Source organism: Abrus precatorius, unplaced genomic scaffold, assembly GCF_003935025.1.
Source record: "Abrus precatorius isolate BTA unplaced genomic scaffold, Abrus_2018 Scaffold9, whole genome shotgun sequence".
In the NCBI taxonomy this organism is placed as follows: Eukaryota; Viridiplantae; Streptophyta; class Magnoliopsida; order Fabales; family Fabaceae; genus Abrus; species Abrus precatorius.
This window is the reverse complement of record NW_020874439.1, coordinates 25,017,763-25,038,828: the sequence shown is the minus strand read 5'-3', so window position 1 is coordinate 25,038,828 and position 21,066 is coordinate 25,017,763. Positions and strand designations below refer to the sequence as shown.

The 21,066-nt window shown below is 27.4% G+C and overlaps 1 protein-coding gene across 3 annotated transcripts; it reads left to right on the top strand.

The window, feature by feature from the left end:
- The first annotated feature begins 17,169 nt into the window (after window positions 1–17,169).
- Window positions 17,170–20,721, top strand: LOC113851540 (BTB/POZ domain-containing protein POB1-like). Of its 3 annotated transcripts, none has more exons than XM_027482049.1 (6): window positions 17,170–17,604; window positions 18,009–18,134; window positions 18,347–18,474; window positions 18,566–18,629; window positions 18,733–19,012; window positions 19,586–20,721. In XM_027482049.1, the coding sequence occupies exons 1-6, from the start codon at window positions 17,355–17,357 to the stop codon at window positions 20,397–20,399; spliced, it is 1,662 nt and encodes a 553-aa protein (XP_027337850.1). In that variant the 5' UTR covers window positions 17,170–17,354; the 3' UTR covers window positions 20,400–20,721. The 3 variants fall into 3 exon arrangements, with proteins under 3 accessions (XP_027337850.1, XP_027337851.1, XP_027337852.1); XM_027482050.1 differs by having other exon boundaries at window positions 17,182–17,605; window positions 18,001–18,134; window positions 19,586–20,596; XM_027482051.1 differs by lacking the exon at window positions 17,170–17,604 and adding an exon at window positions 17,659–17,921 and having other exon boundaries at window positions 19,586–20,598.
- Window positions 20,722–21,066: the final 345 nt, after the last annotated feature.

Here is a 21,066-nt window from a genome sequence, read left to right as displayed (position 1 = left end):
ATTATTATATAAAATAATTTTTATTATTTTAAGTATATCTTTTAGCATTAGTTGTCTAAAGGTTAGCCTAAATTATAGCTTGTAATTTGTATATATTCCTTATCAATGTATACGCAAATCACGGATGATTTCCTACAATAACTGATTAGTGAATGATTTAGTAACTAGATTTTAAAAATACTATATAATAAATATTTAAACATTTAATAAATTTAGAGATTTGTCGAATTACATTTGCACATGGATTGGAGTACCATTTGTATCCCTTAATAATATTAATTTTTCTTAGCTGAAAGAAAAAAAAAAGTAAAACCTTGTAAAAAACAAGAACAAGATTTTGCAAGTATCCTTTATTCTATAAATTCTTATAACGTCAAAAGGAACGTAGAAGCATAGAAAACTGCTACAGCTTATCAAAATGCATATAAAGCTTTGTGATTTCAAATGAAAGGTGTTGTATCTTAAAAGTAACCAAGATTATTTTCTTACCCAACTCATGAAAATTATAACTTGTCCACTCTCAAACATTGTCTTACCCATCATATGTAATGTGAGTTAGCAAATTTAGTAATAATCTTTAATTTTTTTTATTAGATAAAATTTTCAGATAGCATTCCTACTAAACTATCTGACAAAACTGGAATTTGAGATTTTCGAAAGAAATTCGAAAGATTATAAACTATAGCATCGGTACAACTTGTTTTTAAAACCAAACATTTGGTATACATAACTCAAAACTATAAAATGTTTTCAAGATTTTGGTAAATAAACCAAAGAGGATTTATTCAAGACAAAACCAAGCAAACCAATAATGTATTGTCAAGATATCATGTCCTACGTCAATTATGTGTTGTCAAAACAATGTTGTAAGATTATGATTAACCATGGTAGATTCTTATCTAGACAAACCAAAAAGACAAAAATAGAATCAACTCTAAATGGAATGTCTTACGTGAAGATATTGCGAATGAATAATGAGTATGGGTTCAATCTTTTTAAATTTTTAATGGGTTGTGTCCTATTTTTATTCCCTTATTCATCTTGCTCTTGAATATGGACACCGTGTAAAACACCATGGGGGTAATGATGTGAAGAAATGCAAATATCATATCTGATATGGATTCAAGCACGCGTACGTGTGAGAGAATAACAAGACATATTTGATAGTCAAAGGTATCTTTAAATTAACAAACATGTTGGGATTTTGTCCATGAAATTAGTGTATTAAAAGATATCTTTAAACGTTAAACACTTTGATATGATTAATTATATGATAGATTTTAAATAATTTATTTTGGTGGAAAGAAAGTATGTAACTCTACCTTGGTTGAGTTAGATTTGACTTGTAATGTATCTTTGAATGATTTTGTTTTGAGGATTTCTGGAGTTAATAGATGTTAATGCAAGTATTTTTTGTTGGTTTGGGGAAAGCAAAACAAGTAATGAAAGCAATTCACCGAAGGTTTGTACAATTCGAAGAGGTATATTTTAATGTTAATCCGATCAATACCTTAGCCTGTTCGATGTAGTCAATCATTAGCTATCTATTATGCATAATTCACGTGAATAATATGCATAGTTTAATTCATCATCGCATTCAATGCCTCATTGACCACTTTCAAACAATTTGATTCAAGAATTATATCTGATACTCTAAGATGTCAAGCAAAGTGGACACCATGACACATGGTCAGAAGCTCCACTGCATGTAACATTGTCATCCCTGTCAGTGGTTGAGAATCCACCAAGTCAGTAACTCTAATCATCCCTTTGAACACCACCCATCACCATCACTTGATTTTATTGGAGTATAATCCAAAAATGAATATACTCATCGAGTTATAAAAATTTGACTCAACACATAATGAACCTTGTGCAAGTTGGATACAAAATTTTAATTTATTATATATATGATATTTTTTATTTTTTATTTTTTTTGATAATCAGAATCTTATACACCAAGTTAATACGGCTTTTTGATTCCTGGATAACTGAGCAACAAAACTACACAAATGAAATAACACGGCATAAAAATCATGATAGCAATTATTTCCTTTTGGCAATCTTATATTATATTATTTATTAAACCATGTAAGAAGAGTAAGTGTAATTGTGTTTCTTTGCAACTTTGTCTTCCTCTTCTTTTCAAAGTTGTTAAGAGTAAACCTTTCTTTCACTCACTCGTTTTATCTTTATTATATTGTCTGAACATTTTTTTTCTGTTAAAAATACATTATTAAATTTATCACTGAATATAATAAACAAATTAAATTGAGTAAAATATTAACAATTAAATTTTAAATGATCAAATTTAAATTTTATAATAGTCAAAAGTAAATTTAATACATTAATAAATGCTATGAGCATTTATATTTTAGTAAAAAATATTTTGAAAAAAATAACAATAAACACTGACGACTAATTATAGTCATACATAAATAATGTAATATTTGAATTTAAATTTTAATTCCTATTAAATAAAATTTGACTATTCAGATGACAATATATAATTGCACTAAATATATGTATATAAAATAAAATAATTTAAAATTTAAATAATTTAAGGATTAACCAGTCAAACAATAAAGTAATATACAATTATTCTAATCATGATGATTTTTGAATGATGTACTATCTTCACAAAGTTATTATTAAATAAATTTTTCTTTCTTTCTTCTTTTCTTAAAATTAACTTTATCAAATAAAATGATACATTGTATTAATTCATATTTAAAATTTTAATATAACATTAATTATTAATTAGTTTAGTAGTTTGTATAATGCATTAATATTTTATTTTAAAATAAATATACATATAATTTAATAATTAAAAAATAAAATTTTATATTTAATAATTGCGTATATATTAAAAAATTCACTTAATTCTATACCTATAAATAGTGTGCATTAAAATGATGAAAATTTAATAAAAATTAAATTAAATTATGTTAAAAATAGTACGTTGAAGTTCCTGAACTCCTATTCTAAGAGGATATAATGGTTATCTCTGCTGCTAATTCATGGATACATCTGACCTCATAGAAACAACATAGTTCAAAAAGTCAAGAGTTTGCATGAATTGGGAGATGAGGTTATCTTCTTCTTTGGCATTGGAGTGAAGGGAACTCCCATTAAGATATTCCTCAGTTCATAACTTTTTTATTATAAAAAAAAAACAACTATAAAACACATGAATTAACAGGTAAGTTGTTTCAACTTAAATTGTAATTTTAAGTTGAGTGTTGCTGTATTAAATATTTTAAAAGAAAGTTTTACCTTTACAATAATCTTACTTAGCTTAACTTAAATAAAATTATCTTTGATTAGTTAAAAAATATATATAAACAGCAAAATTTCTTATGAAACTGAGACAAGTTATACACATAATTAGTCGGTAAAAAAACACAACCTTTTTTTGACCTTAAAAGCCAATCCAAATTATATTTATTGATTTTACTTGTGAAATTAATTCACTCTGCCTCAATAACAAGCATACTGTTTTTGCAATATATATATAAAATGTGTCTGAATAATAAAAAAAATTAGAGTTGAATTGGATACTCGATTTATTTAAATTTTTTTATATAATAAATGATATATCTAAATATAAAATATATTTAAATAATAAATGATAACTTATAATTTAATTTTTAACAAGTTATTCATAAACTCTTTAATATATATTAAAATAAAGACAATGGATGTATATGTTTACATCTTTGTCTCCTTCTAAGTTTGTTTTATTATTCTTGTTCAGCGCTTAAAGAGATAAGAAAAAGAGATATTTTAAGTACGTTCCAACCATTTAAAGTTAATAGAATAAACCCCTCTTTCTTCACTTGGTTTGTCTTTATTTATATTGTCTGAGCATATTTCACTGTTAAAAAAATAATTGACAAGTAAATTTTAAATGGTTAGAGTAAAATTTTATAATAGTCAAAAGTAAATTTAATACATTAAAAAATGCAACGAGCATTTATATTTTAGAAAAAAAATATTTAAATAAAAGTAAGGATTAACTAAGAGTAATATTAGTCATAATCTCATAAATTATTATATTTGATTTTCATTTTTAATTCTATTTATTAAATGTTGATTTCATTCAGATGACAGCAATTGTATTAAATATTCAGAGACACATAATTTGCTTAAAAACAAATTAAATTCCATAAACCTAAATAATTTAGAGACTAACCAATACTGCTGAGTTGTACACGCTATAATGCTCAGCAAAAATGATCCTTGAATGAAGTGCTAACTTCTCTGAGTTGTACAATCATAAATAACATTAATCCATATTTAAAAAGTTAATATGACTTTAATTATTAATACAAATCAATTTAAAAATTAATTAATACAATATATAATAATCAATTAATTTCTAGACATCGAGATTCTACTTGTCCAGATTTCACCAAACTCTATTTCCTGGCCTATATAAACAGGGGGTTTGTAATGAATGGACATCACAATTAACCCTTCTCTCTTCCTTGTAAATCAATATTGTAGTGTTAGCTTATTGGGTATCAATCCATATTGAAGCTCCTTTAGCTCCAAGCATGAAAGGATACGATGGTGTTACTTCTACTGCTTGTTCATGGATACCTCTGCCTTTGTAAAAATATGTGTTCAAAGTCAAGGGTTTGCATGAATTAGGAGATGAGGTTACCTTCATCTTTTAATATTGGAGTGAAGGGAGCTTTCAATAGGAGCTGCCCCAATCCCTATTTTTTCTTCTTACCATGACTATGCAACTCTTTCATTATTTTTCATTTTACATGCTATTATTTCTGTATTTGTTTTTTTAACACTTTTGTTTACTACTCTTGTGAATTTATTTTCACAACAATCACATAAACACACAAATATATTCACCTTTATTTTTATTTATTCTTGTATCGTATTATTTATTTATTTTTTTTCCTTTTTTTCTTTGGTAAAATATTTTATCATCATCTCTACTTTTTTTCTCTTTTGGAGAATGTTTGATGAATACATCTTTATTGTTTATATAGACAGCAGAGAAAAGAATAATAAATATGATGGGTAATGTAATGTGATAAAAGAAATGAAAAGCATTAAATAAATGATTTTTTTGTTGAACTGTTTATAAATTTAGTTTTGTTTCTACCTTGTACACCCCAAATTGAGTTTATGAACCCTGTTGATGCTGAAATAATCTTTATGTGACAATCCAAACAAGAACGTTAATTTCCCTTTTCTCTTTGTTCTTATCATGGAAAGAAGTTATTTTATGCACTTTCATTAACCTCATTATTTATTACAAATTTATTCCTTTGAATAAGATTTTTATATAATCAAATTCAAGCTGCGTTACAATTTTCTTTCATATAATTTTATTAAAAAATCATATAATCATAGTTTAAAACAATACTCTTGAAGGATGGACCTTTTGTGACTTCCTAATATTAATTATGCTATTTCCAACCTCCTTCAACAGGTTTGATTGAAAACGATACGCTTGATCTAACAGTGAGGCAACGTTGACAGAAGCTTTGCAACTCCATTGATGGATTATTGAAGTTGCTGCCAAAGTTGGAGTTTATACAAATTAAAATTAAAACATCGCATTGGAATGTTATCATTTAGTGTTGAAAGAGTTATAGTGATTTGGCTGTGTTCTGTAAGAGTTTTTTTTGCTGGTCCACGCCTATTTAGGACATGATCAATCATAATCTTTGTAATGGATTTCACTACATTTTGTATTCCTTAATAATAATATTCTTTTGCTTATTAAAAAAACGCTTCTTCTTGATCTGCACTCTGCACTCTGCCAATACTTGTTACAATGTTTGAGAATATGTTTATTGGCATTGGATAATTCAGTTAATTAATAATTATCAGTAAAAAATTTATAATTACTTTTTTGCCTATAAAATTTTCAATAATTATTACTAAAACTTAATTTATTGTAATATGACTACTTATACTCGTTAATAATAATATTCTTTTGTTTATAAAGAAAAAGGCTTAAATATTTGTACTCTACATCTATACCTGTCTGTGTTTCATTTGCGAATGCTAATATTATTGCGCAAAAATTTGGATGCATACGTCTTAAAATAGAAAAAAAAATGATGTGTCTAAATAATAATAAGATTAGAGCTGCCTTCTGCGAGGCCAAAAAGAAATAATCATTGAAAAGATGAAAAAACATAAAAGTTAAAAATTTCAAAATTCAACAATAAAAATAAATTATTTTTAAGATCTTAAAATTACGTAGTTTTATATCTGAAGTGACTTTACTGATAAATTATTATTCTGTTATTTACATTTTAAATTTTTTTATGATAAAAGCTAAAAGATATGATGACTCTTAACTTTAAAACAATATTTAAAATTATAAATAGGTAAAATTAATGTTTTTTTTTTCTTTCTCTAATTTAAGAGTTAAATTTGACTTTATTTTTTTAACTTTATTTTGATTTATTTTAGTTTTATAACTTTTAAAGATGTTTTCAATAAATTATTTTTTAAAAAAAATTAATTCTATTAATATTTTTTTTGTTATTTTCGTTCATGTAACATTCTTCTTCTTCTTCTTCAAGTTTCTGCTTTTGTTCTTCATTCTTTTCTCAAAATTTCAATTTCACTTTCTTCCATAGGTCTATGCAATTATCTATTATATATATATATATATATATATATATATATATATATATATATATTATATTCTGCATCAATTACACTGCAAAGTTGAGATTGTGAAAAATTAATTTGCCCAATTCTGAAAATTTTATAGAATATAGTAAGGGTTTAGCTCTAAGTTTATTTGTCTCAGTTTGAAGCATTAATGTTTGACGTGAAAACCTTTTGAAGTGGCGTAATATAAATTATCTTAGCTTCCAACTGTGATTGCGGAGAAAGCATATCACATAAAAAGGTTTAGAATCACTTCCTATTTTTCTTGGTCAGCCAATATGAGGCATTCTAAGTTTATTTTTGCTTTTCTTTTCTTTTCTTCTATTATTGTTATTGTCTACTTCTATTCAATTTTATTTCACATCATTAACATTCAAACTGCACATCCAAGTCATGCTGGGTGAATGAAAATAAAAATCGTATAACGATCATCAACTTATTGAGTCAAATTAACGCAAAAAATTAACAGAACAAAAGTATGAGCTAACAAGTCAATGGTCAATTGTCAATCTCTATCTTAAGTTCCATAAAATAACGTTGTCAATCACAAAACTAAAACTACAAAGCACTTTCAAGTACAGGACCAAAGACTATAGTATTTACCTGAAAAAAATGTATAGATGAAAAATGACATAATCAAGATAAAGAAGAAGAGAAAGAGTTAAACTATGATAATTTTAAAATGAATGACTGAAATCAATTATTAGCCTGATGTCTTAAAACGACGTCATTTTATGTACATAATAGACTTTAATATATAATTTAACATAATAAATTATCATTCAATTATCATATTAATTTTATTATTTTTCAATGACAACGATTAAAACAATTAATGCTTCTTAATCTTAAAGATTAATATTTAAAATTATAAATGTGAGAAATTAATTTATACACGCAATAAATTTTAAAAATTAATGTGAATATCTCCTCAACATATCTAATAACCCTCAGAATATTTGTGATTTTGAGAAGAAATTTAAAGGGTTCATAAACTATTGCATCCTTGTGTGTATATTTGACTCGAAGAAGAAATTTCCACTCAATCCCTTAAACCATACATTTGGTATAACGTAACCAGAAATAATGTTTTTAAGATTTTGCTAATTAAACCAAAGGAGGATCTCTTCAAGACAAAAACAAGCATACCAATTAAATATACGAGTCTTATCTCCGTATTCGTGATGAAATCCATAGGTTGTGCACGTCGATTCCTATCCTTTAAACACAAGCCATGGGTGTTCAAGATGAGTAAGCCCTTATCAATATTTAACTAGAAGGAATTTTGATAGGAATCCCACTCACGACATCAGATAACATTATGTGTGAATTATGTATTGTTAAAAGACTGTTTTAAGATCATGATTAACCATGGCAGATCTCTTCTAGCCCAAGCCAAAATGACAAAAATTGTCCCAGGTACCAACTCCTGAAAATCTCTATTATAAATGGGCTTTCTTACAACACTGTGAGCAAATTTTGAGTACGGGAACAATCTTCTTTAATGTCGTGTGCCCTATTTTCATTCCCTATCCCATGTGACCAGACTCCTTGGATTAAAAAAATTATATACTTTATAAACACAATGGGTTTAATTATGTGAAGCAAATATCATATTTGGTATGTATTCACACACGAATGTGTGTGTGAGTAATGAATCATCTTTTTAATCCATTAACTTAGTGTAGCAAAAGATATCTATAAATGTGAAACTCTTTAAACAGTAAATATATAGGAGTTTATTTATATTTGCTAATGATTTTTTTATATATATGATAGATTTTAAATAATTTGTTTTGGTAGAGAGAAAGTATGTAACATCTACTTTGGTTGAGTTAGATTTGGTTTACTATTTATTTATATAATACAGTGTATCCGTTAGTGATTTGCATTGATGATTTTGAGAGTTAATGAATGTTAAATTCCCAACTTGTCGAAGTTGGATACAAAATTTTAGTTTGACAGTCTTACAGAGTTAACATGTCTTCGTAATTTTTCCTTAAACAAACATCAAAACTACGTAAAGGTATCTTAGCAGTGCTTGTAGAAAGGAAAATAAGACATTGAGAAAAAGATTATGAAAGATTAGAAATGAATGATATTATTTTATACACAAATGATTACACAAAGGCTCTGCTTATACCAGACTACTAATTGACTTAATGGTTATCCAACCCCTTTATATTCCTTTACACTTCACTGTAAACTCATGAGTGGTGAATAATGCACTCATGAGTGGTGAATAACTGCGTTTGTACTTACATTTAAGAAAAGTTGACTGAGTAGGTTTTATGAGAGTGTCAGCAGTTTGTTCATAAGAGGGAATATGATGAACTTGTATTTCTTTGTACATAACTTTGTCACGTATAAGTCTAACTCTCAAAGTGTTTGTGCGCGGGTGAAGGATGGGATTAGTGGACAAAAGAATAGTAATGAAATTATCACAATATATTGTAGGAGGATTAGATAGGACGATTAGGAGTTCCATTACAACAGCTTTGAGCCAAGTTATTTCTACTATAAGCTAGACTTCTATATTCGATTTCAGTACTTCACTTGGAAACGTGTTGTTTGTTAGATGCCCATGAGACTAGATTGGATCCTAAAGACACATAGTACCCTGTGGTGGATTTTCTGTCTTCAATGTCTGAACTCAGTCCGTATCACAGAAAGTTGGGAGAGATAAATCTGGTGATTTGATGGGAGGTGGTACCACTGAGATGTTTTAATATTCTCTTAACCGCTTGCCAATGTGTTGTTTTGGGTGCATGCATAAATTGACGGACTTTATTCAGATCATATGTAATGTCTGGTCTGGTTATTGTGACAAATTAAAGAACTCCAACTGATCTATATAGACTAGGATCATCAACAATAGCTGAATCGTGAGAACTTAATTTGCGTCTTGTAACCATTGGTGTTTTCATAGGCTTCACACCTACCATGTTGGACTTCACTTCTCAAGCAGCTCCTTAATGTTCTTGGTTTGCGATAGATGAATACCTCGGGTTTGTTCGAGTAACCTGTATGCCAAGAAAATAATTGAGGCTTCCAAGATCTTTAAGAGTAAAAGCTGAGTTAAGGGTAGTAATAAGTGAGCAATCACATAGGTATAGTTTCTAGTGATGATAATGCCGTTCACATATACTAACATAAGAGTAGTTTCTGTTTTTGTCATTCTAATGAAGAGAGAATTATCACATTTAGTTGAAGTAAAGCCTAGAGTAATGAGGAAGGGTTGAAGTTTCTAAAATCTGGTCCTTGTGACATGTTTAAGGTCGTATATTGACTTATGGAATTTGCAAACAAGAGAGCCATCTACTTGAACATATCCTAAAGATGGAGTCATGTAAATTTCTTCATTAACATTCCTATTTAAAAATGTATTATTTATATCAATCTGTCTAATATGCCAATTGAAAGAAAGGGCAAGAGTTAGAACCACGCAACCAGTAGCTGGTTTAACTACTGGGCTGAACGTTTCAAAGAAATCAAAACCTTCTTTATGATGAAATCCCTTTGCAACCAGATAAGCATTGTGTTTACTAATTGTATCATTAACTTTCCTTTTTATTTGAAAAACTCATTTGCATCCCACTACTTCTCCGTCTGGTGATAATGGTACTATAGTCCAAGTGTTCATGTTTATAATAGCTAAATATTCATGATCCATTGCTACTTTCCAAATAGATGAGATCAAAGCACTTTTTCTAAATTTGGGTTTTATTTCAAGGAGAGAGAAATCAGAACTGACAAGAAGAATTTTCAGTTTGAATATACCACCTTTGCTTCGAGTTTGCATTGGATAATCGTTAGGCTTGTAGTGTTAACTGTTCGTCAATTAGTAAGTTTAGTGTAACTTCTCGCTCCTTTTCTAGAGCCTCTATGTAATCATCTGTGTGTATGAAATAATATCATTATTTTCTAATCTTTCATAATCTCCTTCTCAACATCTTATTTTTCTTTCTGCAAGTACTGCTCATATAACTTTTATGATATCAGACCTTGATCCTATTCATGACCCCACTACGCTAGTAAAATAAGGAATATAAGCTAATCAAATTGAAAAGTTTAAAAATTTTAAAGGTCCATGACTATGTAAATCTTGGTAGGATTGGTTAATTATTAAAAAAATATATATTTAGATACACTAGCTCAAGTCAGGGTAAGATTAAATCTACCTATTTTGCTATATTTTAAATAATTAAATGCAACAATTTATTTTCATGTTTGTGCTAGAATATGAGTTTCTCCTAAAATTGCTTTGTATAAAGCGGAAAATCATGATCGATTACAAGAATTTATTTGAAAATAACAGTTACAAATTTTTCAGCTACGTTACCAACATTAATTTAAATAATATTCCATGTTTTAAAGAGAAAAACATTTATTTGGGGGCTAAACTTAATTAATTCAAATAAATTTATAAATATATTCTTATCACATTAAAGAAATTCTGAAATTGTCAAAACCATTAAATACACTTTCATTAAAAAATTATTTAATACACATCTTATTTTAAATTATTTTTTTCTCCTACAATAAATAAGATAGTTGTTGAGCTTGTTTTCTAGAAGAACTTACCATCAATATCCTGAACATTAATTATTTCATTCAAAATTTTGTTTTAAATAATGTCACTAAAATAATGTTTTAAATACAATATATTTTACATTTAATTTAATGACATAGTATATTGATATTTTAACATCGCTTAAGGCCTATATAAGTCAAAGAACATCGATGAACCACCACAACTCATATTCCAAATTTCTCATGTCTTCAATCTTGAGCTCTCTTCGCTGCAGTGAAGGAAAGAGGGGATAGTAGACCATGTCTGAAAGCTCATACATAACCCATGGGAGTGAGCATAAGGGCCATCATTATGCACTCTCTAGGGTGTGCTTGATCTTTGAGACATGGTTACTTTGATCTTTTCTTAATTGTGGTGAAGAGAGCTCACAACAAATTTAAGATTATTTTGTTTAATGTTGAATATTTTGATAGTATAAAATTTGCCAACTTTTTTTATTTACACTTTTTTTGTATCACTTTAGTTAATTACTTCACATAATTGACTTTGTGATGGTTCATCGTTCATCTATGCTATATTAATTTCATTATTGCTCATTTTTTCTGTATGTTTAGATGCAGGGTTATACACAGGATGGAGATCTGTGATTGCAATGGAGATCAAGGGAATTGAGTGAAGGGCATAAAGGTTATATATGGATTCATCATCTAAGACATATTGTAAAAGAGTTATGTTTTTCTAACTCTTGTCCCTCTCAAGCCACCTTTGTATAACTATTAAGCCACTTTTAGAGTGTTAATTTTTTAACACTTTACATCTAAACTTCGATCTTTCTCTTTATTTTCATCACAAGTACGATCAAGATTTCGTAATACAACTTATTTTTATGAAAATATAAATGAATCATCCCAAAGAGTATCAAATTAATACTCATTTCACCGTTCTTTAACTAATTATCAATGTCATCGATTCATCATCTACCAACTAGCAAGTCAATAAACAGAATAGCTACTTACAAAACAAATATAAATGATATAAAGATAATGATTTCAACAATAAAATGTTTTTAATAAATGAATTAAGAGTGTGTTTAAATGAAATATTTCAAATAAATAGTTTACAATTTACAATTTTATGAGTTAAAATTTGTTGATCGGATATTTAGTTTTAAAGAATTCAAACATTTTAGTAGAAAATTTTTAATATATTAAAATAAAAGAATTATAAATTCCAAAAAAAGTAAGAATTTAGAATTATTTTTATTATTTATTTCGTTTTATTCAGATTTTAATTTAATTATGATTAATTTATTAATTTAATAATTTAAATTTCATATTTTTAATTAATTATCAAATTTAGTGATAATTTTTTTAAAAATGTAAAAAATTTAATTATTTTATTCAAATAAAAATATTTAAAATAATTTAATTAATATATTCAAATAAAAATATTTAAAATAATAAAAATTTAAATAATATTCATTTCAAAATAAGGCCTTTAAGTTGTTACATAGAAACTATAATTATTAAAATCCCTGATCCTCCATTTATATTTTATCTCTATTCTTCTTTATTTGCGTGTCATTTCTATCTCTTTATGCCAATACATTTGCATCAATATAATTTTTTTAAAGGAAAAGGACCTATCTATTTCTATTATAATATTTTATTTTTGAACTATCAATTTATATCCATTGACACAAGCTAGGGGTGACAAAAACAAATAAAAAAATCAGATTAAATCACCAATTATGATTATTTCATTAATTTAAAAATAAGGGATAGAATGATATTAATAAATGATGATTTATCTCATTTAAAAAATAATCTATATACAAAGAGTAGGATATACAACTTTTTTTTTTTTTTTTTACCTATCATGTCTCCAATTACCTCTATCTTTTTAATGTACAAGACAAAGTATTATAATAAGTTATATTTTGTATCCATTAACAATGGCATAAATTTTAATTATGAAATTAAATATCGAATATTAAATGAAAATTATGGGAAAAAAAACTAAAGTATCAGAAAATAATATTAAAAATACAAGTAATGCATTTAAATTTTATCAATAAATTTTGACTTATAAAATGATGAATATTTTTTTAAAAAAAATTACTCTTTTAAATATCATATTTAATAATTATTTTTATAAACATATTAAGTTATAGATACATTTTAAAGTAAATAAATTACATTTGTAACATCTTATGATTAAACAATTTTTATTAAATATAGTTTATTATAATTTTCAGTTTAATTAATTTTTATATGTAATATATCTTCCTTTATTTCAGTTCATATACAAAATACATTATTATCATTATTATAATTTTAATTGTTATATATATTTTTATATAAGAAAAAATACATTGTATATATGAACTAAAAAAATAATACACACTTATAAATTAAAACAGCAGTTTTATAATAAAAACAAACAACAAAAATTTATCTTGAAACATTTTTTATTTAAAGACTCGCTTACCAATTATTTATATAAAGACTAAACAAAAAAATATAAAATTTATAAAAAATTAAAATAATATTTAAACCATATATATAATACGAATAAATGGTATAAATATTATAATGTTTGTACTTATATCTATAAAAATTTATTGATATTTATTTATATTTAAGCTCAAATCCATCTACCCATTTATTATTAATATTATTTTATGAGTATTCAATAAATATAACATTAATTGTGATTCTTAAGTAGGCCGGAACAGGTGAAGAAAGACTGAATTCAAATTTTATAACTATTACACTAAAGAAATAATAAAAAAAATAGATTCTGATTGAGATTAAATGAAAATTACATAACAACTAAACAGTCTACACTTTACAGTGAGTTTTTGTTTGCTTGTTCATGAAATAGACATAGCAAAGTTACTCAACCTACCCTACCATATACCTACCAAGAAAGAGGTTCACTTTAACTTACCTCTTTTTTTAGGTTGAAAACGTTTTGTGAACGGGGGTCAATGCATTGACGGATTAACTGCTTAAATTTTTTTGAAAAATTTAAATTAGATAAAATAAAATAAAATTATAACAATTAAAAATATATAAATAAATTATAACTTATATAAATAATTGATTTTATTACTATTAATATTTTAAATTTCAAAAATATTATATTTATATTAAAATATATAATTCTATGAGTCAATCCACTCGCTTTAAAAATACAAGTTAAATATATTGAGATAATTAAAATTTTAAATTAATTTATATAATATTTTAGACATTACACGTCTTTTCACACACAAAATAATACTTATTATTAATTTTATATCAATAAATAATACAATTAATAATTTATTTAAAAAATATAAATATTTTTTAATTTCTAAAATATTAAAAAATTAAAACTTCTTAATATAAAAAGAGTATATAATATCGTTTCATATTTATAAGTATCAAATCAAATACCAAATTTCAATTCTTTCCGCTAAATTTGTTAGCTTAAATATGTTAAATCAAAAGATTGAAAGTTATTTTTTATTTCTCTAAAAAGTTCAATTTGTCTTTGGACTAATGCTAAAATGGTGAAATTATCAACTGATTATAGTTAATTATTTTAGTGTAAATTGCAATTTAAGAAAAATAAAATATTCACAACACACTCTTTTAAATGTATTTTTAATTATTAATTAAAATTTATTAATTTAAATACAATTTTGATTTCTATTAAAAAAAGTTTGTAAACTTTTGAATAAAAAAATATTTTCAAAATAATCATTATTATTATTTTTTGCTATTAAATAATCATTATTATTAATATTTGCACAGTATTATTATTTTATATTTTGATCATTATATATAACACAATTTTTTACTATAGTGTTTAAAGATAATGTATTTTTTATTTTGGTTCTTATAAAAGAAAAATACAGAAATCAAAATTGAAAAAGTGCTATGCATATGGACTAAATTTTAAAAAATCAATTAATATAGTCCAAAATAAAACTCACTGACAAATGAATTGAAAGAGATTATAATAATTTGACATATTATAATTTAATTCATTATTAGATGTTTGAGAGTTTATTCAAAAGTATGTCATTGTTATATCCTTAATATATTTGAAATATTATTTAAAAATAAACATGCAGTACCTTAGATATTATTTATAAGAATTAGTATAAAAAATATAAATATCAGATAATGATTTTGTATAAAAATTAATGTCAATGCCTATTTTAAAAATATTTTTATTTACCAATTTATTTATAAATTTTTTACATAGTGACAAAAGAAGAGTTATATATAAGGACTAACATAATATTTAAATTAAATTTATTAAAATTATAAAAATAATGTGAATCTTTTTATTTTTAATTTATATTTATTTTTTTTATATTTTTATAGATTTAATAAATTTTAATTAACAATTAAAAATGCGTTAGATACACGATTGTTGCATGTGTGATCTTACAAAGAAGCGTGGTTGCGCTGAAAAAAAAAAAACATTTTTTCATTCAAACGGTCAAAATCTCACATCGTTGTTATATTGATTTAATTTTCAAAACAAAAACACATGTAATATAAAAAGCAATAAAAATTGTTATTCTTATTGTACAAAACATTTATTTTAAATTATTTTTATATAAAAAGTTTAATTTATTTTTTTATTATTGTAATAATTTTATTAAATTTAGTTTTTTAAATTAAGTTTAAACATTTAATTATAATAAATTTTATTAAGAAATCTTTATTATAATAAAGATATAAAAATATGACAATATTTTTTAAAAACATTTTCCTTTATTTTTAATTTTACCTTTAACTTTTTCGGTTATTATGAGATCAACTTAATGTTATTATAAAATAGGTTTAATTAAGCTTGTATTTCCTTAAAAAATATTTATTTTTAAATTTTTTCCACGAGTCACATAAAATATATTTTGGTACAAAATAATTTTTTCTGTTTAGTTTTTATTTATTTATTTAAATATCATGAATTTTTGGTCAGTCTCTCATTTAAGAGAGATAAAATAAAAAAATTATTATATTTATGAGTCAAATAAAAGAATTGTGATATTTTAAAAATTTTCATAATATTTGGAGATATTAAATAATAAAATAAAAAATACAAGGGAATTAAAAACTTAATTAATCTTCTCAAATATAAAGACTAAATTTAAAATAATTATTACGTACAATGATAAAAAAAATATTCGTTATACTTTTTTTACTTGAATTAATATATTTTATGGAATAAGAATGGAAAATTACACAAATAAGATAAAAAATAATAACGTGTATATAGATTAAATTAAAATTTAATTTCATACAAATAAATTAAAAGAATATATAAAGTGTCGATGTTTGACAAACTTAAAATCTCAGACTAAAAAAACGGAATTTGGTACTAAAATTTCCATATTTTAAATTCAAGTCCAAATGTGCCTGCCTGCCCTCCACGATTGACCTCTCCAATTATAATTTTCAATTGGATCCATTGTTCCCTCACATGCATGACACTCGTTATTTAATCAAATAAATATTCAATTCATAACGTGAAGATTATAAAATCAATAACTAATAATTTGTTACACAATTAATAAATTATTTTTATACATATTAATTCTAAAATTAATTTTAAATATTTAAAAATACTTTTTATTGAAAATCTAATATTTATTATACTTGTATATTTTTAATGTAATAAATTTTTAATTGTTTAAAATTAATTATAACATTTCAAATTAATAATTTTCTTAATAAACTGAATTTAAAAAATAGTATTTTGATAGGCAAAAAAGGTTTTTGACTGTGAAAAGTTATAAAAAAAATCCGTTGACTCGGTAATGAATAGACAAAGGAAAGAGAAATCTAAAAAATGAAATATAAAAATTAATAAAAATTTATCTAATCTGTATAATATTATGATATTAAAATTTGTAATTTTTAAATTTTATTATATATAATTTAGAAGAGGTACTGGATGTCGAAGTTATTGGTACCCATCTTGTGTTCTGAGTGTTAGTCTGTGAAAGTCAAAACTTGTCTCTCCCCTCTTTACTTGTGTAATTAAACCTCTTAAGACTCGGAAGAGAAATCGTGTCTCTGTTTTGTTTCTCATTTTTAAACCTTATCATAGCGTTTGCGCTACTTATTCGATTTTCTGTCGGGAACGAGACATGAGGGATTTGAATTCGGATCTATTCGACCCGGTTATGGCGTTGGAATCCGAGTGGTCTCGTGGCGTTTCCGCTTCCGACGCCGATTTCGCCTTCGCTTTTAATGACAGCAATTTTTCCGACAGGGTTCTGCGAATCGAGATCATCGCCGACCCCGTCGATGCCCGACCCGATTCCGATGGTTGCACCACCATCGCCGACTGGGCTCGCCACCGCAAGAGGAGACGCGAGGATATTAAGAAGGAAAACGGTCCTCTCTCTTTCTCTCTCTCTCTCTCTCTCTCTCTCTCTCTGTGTGTGTGTGTTAAAGTTAACTGAATTTTTTATTTTTTGCTTGGCTCTTAAATATTCTAGGGTTTCTAACTTCCTTCAATAGTAGAAGCAAAAATGGTTGTGGCTCTTGGGTTCTGCATATGTAACATGTTTAAATGGGAAGAACCATTTGTGTGTGTGTTTTCCGTGAATGGAATGGTGCTAATTATGATATGAGTGTGACTTTGAGGGAGTTCTATTATTTTTGTGTGTTCTACTTATGGGTTTTGAGAAATAGTATAATACTACAAACTAGTAAGTGCTTTTGATGGATTTTTCCTTAAAAGTGCGTGTGTTGTTACATACTGCTATACCTAATATGTTATGCTATTTTGCTTGCAGTTGCGGATCTTGCTTCAGTGCCAGACGAGCAAATTTTGAACGGGAATCAACCGGATATGGATGATTGTGTGGCCAGTGATAATCAAGATGAAGAGGTTGTTGCAATGGTGGAAGAATTCCCTTCAGGTATTTGAATTGCTTAAAAATCCCTACTATGATTTAAATGAGTGTGATGTTTATGGGGTGTGCAATTCTCCCCTTAAAATAGAGAAATTTGTTAGTTACAGCAAGTATGACATTCTACCTTTGCTTGTAATAAGGAAAGAGATATCTTTTCCTTAAGAATGAAGTTATCAGTTCTGCTCTCTGAACACTTGAGTTTGGTGTGGTTAATATAGGTGATGAAGCTGCAAATAGCAATGATTCAAACTGGAGCATGGACTGCTCTGCAGCTGCAGTTGTTAGAGTTAAAACGCTACATATTAGTTCTCCTATCTTGGCTGCTAAAAGTCCTTTCTTCTATAAGGTAGATGAAGACCTGTCTTCTTTATAGGGTACATTTGAGTGGTTTTGCCTAAAATATGATTGCTTACCATTGTTTCTTTTACTTATGGCAGCTTTTCTCAAATGGGATGAGGGAGTCAGAGCAGAGACATGTTACCCTCAGAATTAATGCATCTGGTATAAACATATATACATAAGATTTTTAGATTCTTTGCATAATCAATTTTGTTTTTGCTCTGATGGTTAACTTACAAATGCCATACTTCTTTTCATGTTACAGAAGAAGCTGCTCTCATGGAGCTACTGAATTTTATGTATAGTAATACCTTGAGCACTACTACAGCACCTGCTTTACTGGATGTGCTGATGGCTGCTGATAAATTTGAAGTTGCTTCATGCATGAGATACTGTAGCCGGTTATTGCGGAATATGCCTATGACACCTGACTCTGCTTTGCTTTACCTGGAGCTTCCTTCTAGTGTCTTAATGGCTGAAGCAGTCCAACCATTAACTGATGCTGCAAAGCAGTATCTTGCTGGTCGATACAAGGATATAACCAAGCAAGTCTTTGTCTTTTTATTTTTATTTGAGTCACGTTATCTGATATTCAAGCATTACCAACTCTTGTCTAGATCTGATTTTTCACCCCTGTTAAATGGTATTTAATATTCCCTCTTAATCCCACCTCTTTTGTTAGCTGCTGGCATTAAAATTTTGATTGCAGTTTTAGCTTCTCTGCTCCCTTTTGTTTGAGTTTCTTTCCAATGCTCTTGTTGGAGAGACTAGAAAGACTTGGGCAACAAAATATATGTTCATAGAAGTGACTCCAATGCATGTGTGTGTGTGTAGCATCTAATAGTTGGAACCCTTATAGATAATACATCTGGTGGATGGCTGCTACCTTTGGATAATCAAGTTCATAGGTTATGAACATTTTAGAGAACTTTTTCTATTTTATGCCATCCCATGACAAAAAGTCTTTGGAAAACACTTTTTTCTCTCTTATGTGGTGTTACCGATTCTAATTGTCCATTATTTTGTAAAACACCTGTTTCTTTTGTTGTCATTTTCATTGTTTTCTTCTCAATATCATATTTCTCTTTGAATGCTAATAAAGTCTTGTGTATAACCAGGTTCCAAGAAGAGGTTATGGCCTTACCCCTTGCTGGAGTAGAGGCAATATTGTGTAGTGATGATCTCCAGGTTGCATCAGAAGATGCTGTATATGATTTTGTGTTGAAGTGGGCTCGCCAACAGTACCCTAAACTGGAAGAAAGACGAGAAGTGCTGGGTGGACGGCTTGTTCGTTTAATTCGCTTCCCTTACATGACCTGCCGAAAGCTTAAGAAGGTCTTAACCTGTACTGACTTTGACCATGAAGTTGCTTCCAAGTTTGTACTTGAGGGCCTATTTTTCAAGGCTGAGGCTCCACATCGCCAACGGTCACTGGCAGCAGATGAGCCTACTGCCTCAAACCGTCGTTTTGTGGAGAGGGCATACAAGTATCGCCCCGTTAAGGTTGTAGAATTTGAACTTCCCCGGCAGCAATGTGTGGTGTACTTGGATCTGAGGCGGGAGGAGTGTGCCAATCTGTTCCCTTCTGGCCGGGTTTATTCTCAGGCATTCCATTTGGGTGGACAAGGCTTTTTTCTATCGGCACATTGCAACATGGACCAACAGAGTTCTTTCCATTGCTTTGGGCTGTTTTTGGGAATGCAGGAAAAGGGCTCAGTAAGCTTTGCCGTTGACTATGAATTTGCTGCGAGGTCTAGGCCAACAGAGGAATTTGTAAGCAAGTACAAAGGCAACTACGTTTTCACTGGGGGAAAGGCCGTTGGCTATAGAAACTTGTTTGCGATTCCATGGACTTCGTTCATGGCTGAGGATAGTCTTTACTTCATCAATGGTGTCCTCCACCTTAGAGCCGAACTCACCATCAGGCACTGACAACCCCCCGCCCAAAACTTGTAAACTTCTTATTCCAGTTGGTAGGCCTTGACCTATTTTTAGCCGTCGATTTCTCGTTTTGTTAACATTCCGTAATATTGTAAAATCTTAATATACAGGCATGCGTCACTGCGTGGCTAGTGTTGCATGTGATTGAGAAGATAATTAGGGCTGTGATTTATTATTTAGTTTCTATGACCCTCACCGTGATTTGCGCAATATAGTTTCGGTGTTGGGTTTTTTCTTTTTTTGGTCAAGAGTGTTGGGTTAATATGGCTAACATAGCAATAGTCTTTGAAGTTATGGGTACTGAAGGCTTTTTCTTAACTCTCGGTCTAAAGATAAAACAAAGTCTCCAATTTTGTTACAAGAAAATATCATCCCCATGGTAACTGTCCTTAAAATTTTCGGAGATTGTTCCAAGAAAAATACCTATTTACTGGGCAAGCGCTCTGCTTGTCAATAATGTACATAGTGCATATACATGCTCACGAGAGTGGATCTTTCGTATTCAATTTTATTACGACAAAGATTAATTTAAATGTGCACGTCTACAATTAAGAAAGAGAAATAGACAAAATATGGTTGAATATTACATGTTTTGTCCATGTGAGAATATTTCCATGATATGAGCAAGGGGTGAAGAACATCTTTTGAATTAAACAAC

Coding starts and splice junctions, on each gene's coding strand:
- LOC113851540 (XM_027482050.1), top strand. CDS start 17,355: ATGAGGGATTTGAATTCGGATCTATTCGACCCGGTTATGGCGTTGGAA. Junction 18,135..18,346: donor GGTGGAAGAATTCCCTTCAG/GTATTTGAATTG, acceptor TGGTTAATATAG/GTGATGAAGCTGCAAATAGC. Junction 19,013..19,585: donor CGATACAAGGATATAACCAA/GCAAGTCTTTGT, acceptor GTGTATAACCAG/GTTCCAAGAAGAGGTTATGG.